Source organism: Erythrolamprus reginae, chromosome 1 (genome assembly GCF_031021105.1).
Source record: "Erythrolamprus reginae isolate rEryReg1 chromosome 1, rEryReg1.hap1, whole genome shotgun sequence".
NCBI lineage: Eukaryota > Metazoa > Chordata > Lepidosauria > Squamata > Dipsadidae > Erythrolamprus > Erythrolamprus reginae.
The window spans coordinates 126,547,503-126,557,454 of NC_091950.1; the positions used below are offsets into that span (position 1 = coordinate 126,547,503).

At 42.0% G+C, this 9,952-nt stretch overlaps 1 protein-coding gene across 1 annotated transcript; it reads left to right on the forward strand.

Annotated features, from left to right (window-relative positions):
* Window positions 1-1,796: 1,796 nt before the first annotated feature.
* Window positions 1,797-9,562, forward strand: MYOD1 (myogenic differentiation 1). The gene is made up of 3 exons (XM_070735616.1): window positions 1,797-2,779; window positions 8,107-8,185; window positions 8,674-9,562. Exons 1-3 carry the CDS (start codon window positions 2,225-2,227, stop codon window positions 8,931-8,933), a joined length of 894 nt encoding a protein of 297 aa, XP_070591717.1. The 5' UTR covers window positions 1,797-2,224; the 3' UTR covers window positions 8,934-9,562.
* The last annotated feature ends 390 nt before the right edge of the window (window positions 9,563-9,952 follow it).

Genomic DNA, 9,952 nt, shown 5'->3' on the forward strand with positions numbered 1-9,952 from the left:
GGGGGTGGGGCTTAAAGTTAAACGGGGCCATCCACAAATCCTTCCCATCAGACATCGGGAGTTCAAGGACGACTCCTAACTCTTTTTCTACCCGTCTAATAGCACTCTTTTAATTTACTCGCAGCTCAGGATAACCTCGATTCTGATCCCGGCGATTCAAAATCAGCTAGAGCAAAATTAAGGCCGAAAACGAAAGCAACGAATGCCGCGGGTTATCTTGGAAAAACTTCCAAGGCTGGCGTAGGAGAGGCGACACACATCCCACCCTTTGGTTTTATCACCTCATCCCCAATTTCAAAATCCTGCCTCCAATTTGTCCCCAGGGAAAGGCAAGGTATACGTATATAGATCGCAACCCTGCCGGGAAAATGGCTCTTTATTATCCCAAGGGTTGGGGAGAACAGTAGGAAAAAAATGCCTCATTCTGTCCTTCTCTGATAGTTGAAATCGAAAAAAATAAGATACGCAATCCAATTCTCCGTCAGAACAGCAGATACGACGGAAATCTTAAAGGATTTCCCGCCGAGACGCGTCTACGTCTTTCATTTCCATCCGTGAAAAATAAAAATGTTGAATCGGGAAAAAAACCCTAAAGCGAGAATCTTTAATAACGAGAAGACACTTGCCCCCGGACATCAAAGCTCCAGATCCAGACAATAAAAGATTGTATGATTGTATTAAATGTGGTTTAAATTGTTTTAAAATTGTCTTTTTTAGAAGTTTTTACGCCGCCCAGAATCCTTCGGGAGTTGGGCGGCATATTAATTAATTGGAAGGAAGGAAGGAAGGAAGGAAGGAAGGAAGGAAGAAAGAAAGAAAGAAAGAAAGAAAGAAAGAAAGAAAGAAAGAAAGAAAGAAAGAAAGAAAGAAAGAAAGAAAGAAAGAAAGAAAGAAAGAAAGAAAGAAAACTGATTTTCCCTCATAGGCACCGAAATTTAAAACGGGGGGGGGGGGATAATACTCAAAGCTTGCAACCGATGGCCACATTTCGGGAAAACAGCCTCGCGATCGAATTATTACCAACCGGATCCCCGTCGTGCTTCGTAGACCGACCAATTAAAAGCAAACGATAGGGGTTATCAGATTAATCAAATCAGATTAGAACGGTTTCAGTATTATAACGGTTTCAATGGGAAAATCCTCCAAGAATCCTCTTCCCATTAAAAATAAAATAAAAATGGCATTTTCCACACCTGGGGAAAGACTTTGTAAATTAGCCGCCGAGAGTCCTTCGGAAGTGGGCGGCATACAAATTTAATAAATAAATACATTCCCAAACGCTTAGATTTTAAACCGTTCACCCTCTTGTCATTTCGCGAGCCTGGAGGGGGAAAAATAAATTCGATGTGGTCTCAAACGTTATACATTATTATTATTATTATTATTATTATTATTATTATTATTATTATTATTATTAATTACCTTTCAGTAGATACCACAGAGCGTCACGTTTTTGACACGGTTAAAATGAAGAATTGCTTTATGAGGGAGGGGGAAGGAAAGGGGGAACGGGATTTTAATTTTTTTTAAAGCCATTCGATTCCAAAAAACGGCTCTTTATTATTACATAGCTGCATTAATTCCTTTTTTTCTTTCGCTCCCAAGTTTTTTCAATAGCCGGACAACAAACTTTAAAAAGCACCGCGTTGAAAAATAAAGAAGGAAAGCAGAAAACAGCAACGCACACACATCCCCCCGTCACACACACCGATTCCGTCAGATCCACAAACAGGCCTTTTGACATTTGTCCCCTCCCCACCCGTCTCTCAAAACACGGCCACGTTACTCCGGCTCTCGTCCGACGGGGAGTCTCTCTCTCTTCGACCTCCCTCCAATCCCGACGGGCCCGGCCTCTCGCCTCTCCCTTCCCGCTCGCTTGGAGACACAACACACACACACACACACACGCCCCTCACCGCCGCCCCTCCCGCCGCCTGGCTTTGCGAGGCCCGAGGGGATAGGCCGGCAGGTGGGGCAGAGACGGCTGCGGAGGAACGGCCGGCCTCCTCTCCGGGATAAATAGAGCCACGAGGAGGACCCGGCGGGATGGCATCAGGAAGGCCCCGTCGCTCGCTCCCAGGCGGTGGCAGGGGGAAGGCGGGGAGAAAGAAGCGGGAAGCGAAAGCGAAGCCCCCTCCCGCGCTCCTTCCTCGTGCCCCGGGCCCCGCCGCGTCCCCTCCTTGAAGAAAGCCCGGGTGTTGAGCCCGGCGCCCGCCGCTCTCCCATGGACGTCCTAGGCCACATGGAGCTGACCGAGGGCTCCCTCTGCTCCTTCTCGCCCGCCGGCGACTTCTACGACGACCCTTGCTTCAACACGTCGGACATGCACTTCTTCGAAGACCTGGACCCGCGGCTGGTGCACGTGGGAGGCCTGCTCAAGGGCGACGAGCACGGGGGCGGCGGCGGCCACCACCACGGCCACGAGGACGAGCACATCCGAGCGCCCAGCGGGCACCACCAAGCGGGCCGCTGCCTGCTTTGGGCCTGCAAGGCCTGCAAGAGGAAGACCACCAACGCCGACCGCCGCAAGGCGGCCACCATGCGCGAGCGCCGGCGGCTCAGCAAGGTCAACGAGGCCTTCGAGACGCTCAAGCGCTGCACCTCCACCAACCCCAACCAGCGGCTGCCCAAGGTGGAGATCCTGCGCAACGCCATCCGCTACATCGAGAGCCTCCAGGCGCTGCTCCGGGAGCAAGAGGACGTCTACTACCCGGTGCTGGAACACTACAGCGGCGACTCCGACGCCTCCAGCCCCCGCTCCAACTGCTCCGACGGCATGGTGAGTCTCCCGCGCTCTGGCGCGGGAAAACAACAACCCCAAAACCGTCGCTGATCGAGGAGGCTTCGGTCTCCGTGACGACCCACATTTGTTGGGGGAGGTAGTGGTTTCCAATACAGTATGCGACTCTGTTTACCGCTTAGAGTGGGCTGTATACTTGCCTCCGCAATTGTTGCCTGAGATTTCTGCTGTAAAAGTGAGGTGTGGAAGGTCTTAAGCATAAAACGTATCAGGAAAGACTTCATGAACTCAATCTGTATAGTCTGGAGGACAGAAGGGAAAGGGGGGACATGATTGAAACATTTAAATATGTTAAAGGGTTAAATAAGATTCAGGAGGGAAGTGTTTTTAATAGGAAAGTCAACACAAGAACAAGGGGACACAATCTGAGGTTAGTTGGGGGAAAGATTAGAAGCAACCTGAGGAAATATTTTACTGAAAGAGTAGTAGATGTTTGGAACAAACTTCCAGCATAAACATGCCTGGGATAAACATACTGTATATGCATCCTAAGATAATATACAAGAAATAGTATAAGGGCAGACTAGATGGACCATGGAGTCTTTTTCTGCTGTCAATCTTCTATATGTTTCTATGTGGATTAAGTGAACGTTGTCTGGTTTTGCAACCTTTCTTGCCCCAGTTGTTAAGTGAATCACTGCAGTTGATAAGTTGTGGTTGTTAAGTCAATAACAATAGCATTTAGACTTATATACTGCTTCACAGTGCTTTACCACCCTCTCTAAGTGGTTTACAGAGAGTCAGCATATGGCCCCCTACAATCTGGGTTCTCATTTTACCCACCTTGGAAGGATGGACAGGCTGTCCAGCAAACCTGGAAAACAGGGAAATCAGGGAATTATCAGGGAATTCGTGGAAAAAAATGGAATAAATCAGGGAAAAAACCAAACTGTATTAAAATGTTTAAAAGTCAGGGAAAAATCATGTTTTTTAAAAAATGGATTACGCTGCCTGACAGAGTCAAGCAAAAATGAGCATAACTGGCAACAACTTGCTTCCTCAGCTACCAATATTTCTCCAAGGTTTATCCATTTGATATGACATCATCTACGACTGCGCCTTAACTAGATCACAAATTACAGGGAAATGTCAGGGAAATATCAGGGAATTTCAAAATGCTTTTTCCCTGAGTGAACCTTGAGCCCACTGAGATTCGATCTGCCAAACTGCTGGCAGCTGGTGATCAGGAGAAGGAGCCTGCAGTACTGCACTCTAACCACTGTACCACTGAGGCTCTGAATCTGGGAATCTGACATCCCCAGTCACAGGATCTTGGGGAAACAGCAACTGTCATAAATATGAACTAGTAACCAATTTTGATCGCGCGATCATGGGGAATGGCAAAATGGTTATATAAGTGTGAAAACGGATCATAAGTCACTTTTTTTCAGTGCCGTTGTAACTTTGAACAGTCACTAAATGAAACGTTGTCAATCAAGGAGTACTCCTATAAATCTAAGTGCTGTTGCTAATTTGTCTTGAATAGAGAGATGGGCAATCCACTTCTCTGCATGTCTTGATGGTCCCTCTTAAAGATGAGAAACCCTGGCAAGAAAAGTGGAGGACGTGTTGCCCTGAAATTTGTGGCACAGAAGCAGGAAGCCCCTATTTGTCCCCCCCTGTCCCGAATCATTTTGGGGGTGCTGGATTCAGCCTGCTCTCATGACTTTTTCAGAAACTAGGGTTTTCCAAGTGGGAGGGAGAACCCCAACTTCTAGCCTTGGCTTCCTTAAAAAGTTTCTTAGGGTTGCAAGGGTTAATCTGCCTTTTTGGAAGTATGTAACTACTGATAGTAGTGCTAGGAGGACTTCTTGTTTAGTTTGTGTTCAAGAGGAGAGATAGGGTGCAGTTATTCTCCTTTAGTCAACTTGCCTTCTCTCAGGTTGTCTCTCCTTTTAATTTCCAGGACAAAAGAGAAAGCTTATAACCAATCCAAGATGCCTTTTGAGAGCATCTTTCTCCAAGTGCCCTCTGATTCCTTGGCATGGGGGGGGGGGAGCGGTTTCTATTCATCCTTATGTCCAGGAAAATAGGGAATGCTCACTTCTGGTGCTGAAGCAGGCTTAGTCTCTAATCCAAGAGAAAGAGAAGGAAAAAGTCCATATGCAAGGGTTTTTTTTGTTTTTTGGGGTGGTGGTGCTCTCAGCCTTAGAGTAAAAAGGGAGGGGAGGTTTGCTGTCTTAATCCAGTTTAGGTTATTTGTTCCATCAGGAATTAGGATGGAGACAGGAGAAATTGATATGAAAATTCCTATGCATCAATGATTGTAATAAATGGAATACATGGAATACATAGATGGAATACATTGTCCCTCTGTTCTGCTTTTAACTGTGTTGTTCCAATTCACCTTTTCATCTAGCTGTAGTTTTATTGGTGAGCCTGCATTCTAAGGAATGAGCATTCAGTAAATTGGTGGGATTTTACTTCAAGGAGACACGCTTCCTAATAATTTATCTATCTATCTATCTATCTATCTATCTATCTATCTATCTATCTATCTATCTATCTATCTATCTATCTATCTATCTATCCAGAATATATATATAATCAAGTTGCTTCAGGTTGCTTTTCAACAGAAGCTTCTTTGGTGACTCCAACTAAAGAAAAATATATACAGTTTGGAAACACCGTCATCAAGAGATCCAGATTGGTACATTAGTTAGGGCAACAGGGTCCTTTGAGAGTTGGGTGGCATATAAATTGGATAGACAGACAGACAGACAGACAGACAGACAGACAGACAGACAGACAGACAAGCTAGAAACCAGGAGTTCTGCTTCAGGCATGAAGCCAGCTGAATGCTCTTGGGCCAGTCATTCTGTCACAGCCCTAGGCAGGAGGCAATGGCAAGCCACTTCCAAAATATAATACTGCATAGATATATTGTCCAGGAGTCAAGAATTGACTCAAAGGCATTGGTGCGTGCACAGACACACACACACACACACACACACACCTACCTCAAGAAAGCCAAGTATAAAATACTGCAACAGCAAATTAAAACAGGGAACAAACTTTAAGTATCACTACTCTAAAGGATTTGTGGTATGAAATTCAATCAGTATCTTCTGAAATTCAATTCCCTCTGGCTTCCTTGCAGTAAAATGAGCTCTTCTGGGGTTTTTTTCCCCCTTGGAGCAAATATAATTACTATTTGCTTATGAAATTTAATCACTGGGGAAAATGCAAACTTATCCCCGTATATTATGTGGAACATTTTCATCTTGCTTGTCCAAAGATACATCTCCTCTTTTCCCTAGCCATGCAGCTATATATCCTGAAGTTAATATTTTTGAGATGGAGGATGGCAGTTAAAATTACACCCTGACCTCATTCACTTCCTCAGGAATAGAGCAGTCCAAAGTAAATGCTTCTGAATCTGGTCATATGTGGAGAATGTTCATTGAACGGTATTCATTAAAATATGCTAGTTCAAAGCCTTTCTGAGGAGGGAAAAAAAGGACTATTTGCCAATGGATCCTCTACATTATTTTCTAAGGACCATCCTGCCTTCTTTGGAACTTACTCTCTAGTAAATGTACATGGAGTCCTGTGATTTAGGAAGAATAGGCAAAAATTAATAACACTGCTGTGGATCTTAAGTACTGTAACGTATTGGAGATTTCTTGCAATGATAAAGTGCTTTAATATAGAGAATAGCAACTTAGGAAAAAGTGATTAACATTATGCCACAGTAAAATCCGATTTGTAATTTCACAGACTTTTCTACCAACCCTCTTCCCTTTTTTAAAAAAAACAAAAAAACTTGTTCATAAGATATTTCTCCTCCCTGAAAGGGGGACCATTATGGTAACATATAAGACAGCATTTTCTTCCTAAATCCAACCCCCACAATGAAGAGCCCATGAGGTCGGCTAGATTGAAAAAGAATGAGTGTTTCTGTGTGATTTAATGAATGTCATGTTGGGCAGGACTTGGGTTTTATTGATACTTAGTCTTTTATTGAGATTTGGGGTGTGACAGAGTGGGTTACTGTTAGCATATCTGTCAATCGCTCTGAAGCATCCCAGTCTAAAATCATTCAAGAGGAGGAACCTTCTGGAGGATTTAATCAAAGCACAGGAATTATGGGAGTCTATGACTTGCCTAAGAGATCATTTGACAAGGAAAGACAAATGAGTCATGTATAATCCTTGGCCAGTATGCAACTAACATTTCTCTTGTCATTTAATTTTGTTTCCTACTTTGATGAATATTTGGAATTCAGTTAAGAGTAAAAAAAAACAACAGATACCAATTCTTCCTCTACTAAGAACCATGGTGGTGCAGTGGTTAGAATGCAGTATTTCAGCAAACTCTGCCCACAGCCAGGAGTCCAATCCTGGAGGGGTTCAAGGTTCCCTCCTTCCAAGATCGGTAAAATCAGGACCCAGATTGTTGGGGAAAATGTGCTTACTCTGCAAACCCCTTAGAGAGAGCTATAAAGCATTGTGAAATGGGATGTGCTGTTGCTAATGTTAGAACCATGGAGTTCACATTCATAAAAATTAATTATTGATTTACTTAACTGTTACCTTACTAATTTTTTAAAAAATGTGTATGGCTACACTTCACAGGCATGGCCACCCATATTATATATAAAGTACCCCTGAAAGCACAACAGCAATTAAATACATTTTTAAAAGTCAATAGTAATAGCTTTGCTGGCTGGGGAACTCTGGGAATTGAAGTCCACAAATCTTAAAGTTGCCAAGGTTGGAGACCCCTGCTTTAAAACACAATTAGAGTAACCTTCGCGCCCCGTAGTTGAGGGGAAAGCCAACTTCCTAATGACCTCCTAGAAGACATGGAACATTTGCTTTTTTACTTATTTGTTGAAACATATATGGCATTTCAACCCAGGTGGCTTACATGATATGAAATTTAAAAAATACCATCACAATAGGACAATGCATTATAAATATATCTATTTGGCATGGTAATAAATGCCACTGCTATCATTAGGTGAGATTTTTCTACCCAAATGTCCACTGATTAGTTTCCTAGGCTGACAGTAGCTCATTCCATATTCCAGTACAACTTTGAGTTAAGGGCTTGTTGTAAGAGAATGTCAGGCTGGTATTTATACATGCAAAACTGCTACACTAAGTCTAAATAACTAAGACAACAATATGTATAATTTCTGACTTTGCTGTGAAATGCAGTAAACATTAAATAAAATGTTTGTGTATGTATATGTACATATGTATGTGATATCTGATATATAAAGTAGTGTTAAACTTTTGAATCGAGATTTGTGTTCACGTTTCTGAATAAATGCCTTGTATTGTTGGGTTTTGTTTCAGATGGAATACAGTGGTCCTCCTTGCAGTTCTCGCAGAAGGAGTAGTTATGACAGCAGCTACTATTCAGAATCACTCAGTGGTGAGTAATTTGCCTTTTAAAAATGATTTTTTTTCTCAATTAAGATATATAATATTTTGGGTACCGTTTTATTCATATATAGGTACCTGAAAGCATATGCATTTTATCAAATACGTATACTGTTACTGTTATGAAGTTGCATGCATTTAATTTTGATTGGTGATCAAAGTGAGCAGTTGTTTTGGTACATAACCTTAGACCTGAACAGTGAGATGGAAAGTATATAAATTTAATTAATAAATGCATACATTTTTAAATGGTCTCTTTTTGTATTTTCAGCTTATGTGCCATTACTGTAATGTACTGTACATTGAATTTGCAACTAGAGGGGAACTGAGTAGAAATTTATCTGAAATTGTTCCCTTGATTGCTGAATAGCAATATATGTTATAAAACATGTATTTCATATGTGTGTGTATGTGTGAGGACTCCTGCAAAAAATAGCTTCTCGGTATTGTCTTGAGACTGACGGATCTCCTTGTCCTTAGATTCAAAGCAAGGGAAGAATTCAGTCGTTTCCAGCCTAGATTGCTTATCCAGCATTGTGGAACGGATTTCAACAGAGAGCACAGCCTGTCCTGCTATACCCACAGCTGAAAGTGGGATTGAAGGCAGCCCTTGCTCACTCCACGACGGGGCCAGCCTGAGTGATACTGGAGCCCAAACCAGCTCCCCAGCCAGCTGTACTCAGATTCCTCAGGACTGTGCCAACAACAATGCCAGCAACCCTATTTACCAAGTGCTATGAAGTGCAAATATGACGAATGTTCTCTTTTAACCAGCAATCATACTTAAACCTGCATTTCCAAGACCGAGAATGAATGATACTTAACAGCTATCTTTTTTTAACTCGCTTTCAAATCTATCTAATAATTCCTTTTTTCCATGCTTGTATTACTCCAAGAATGCACTTATTTATTGGTTATAAACAAAAGCTATTTAATTTGTATATAGAGGTCTTTCAGAGTTGTGCACCATGAAATGGCCAATGTTTTTAGGTGAATGGATGGGGATCCTTACAGTCCTGGATAGGCTGCTCAATTCCCATTACTATCTCTATACTTTAAGCAGCCAGATGCATTCAGAATTGCTGCCTTTCTTTGCAATCCCCCCTCCCCTGTCTAACCCCTCTCCCCCAATAATCACATCCACATATATGCAGAAAAGGTTGTGGACCACTTTTTTTAAAAAAAAGAACAAGAGCAATTATTTTGTATACTTTGCAACAAAAGAAGTTTCCATGGAAAGAACAATAAAAATGTATGTATTTAATGTTGCTTGGTTTGTTGTGCCAAACTTTAACTTTATATATTTATACAATATGGATGCTGAGAATGTTTTCAACACTATTCTAAATAAAGATCCTTATTTATAAAATGGTGGGAGTTATTTGTCTTTGGCTTGAGATCCCAGTGTAATATTGACAAGTAATTTTTAATTCTGTTTGGTCATATCAAGTCCCCAAGAATTTCATGACCAAAATAGTTTGGAAAGAACTGGGTGTGCTACTATTGTGCATATTGTGACATTTTCAGTGCAAAGATAATTACTTGGCAAGACATGCAAGCAGTTCACACATCATGCTAAGGCATGTTTATTCAATAATTCTGTGCATAGATTCATGCGTTGTGGTAAACCACAAAACATCAACTATAATGACTGAATTCACACAACATGCTAAGCTATGATCAAATGCAGAATGACATGTAAACCAAGTTCGTGTTTTATAAGGACTGCAAACTCAATCTAAAACGACTCATTCCTGAA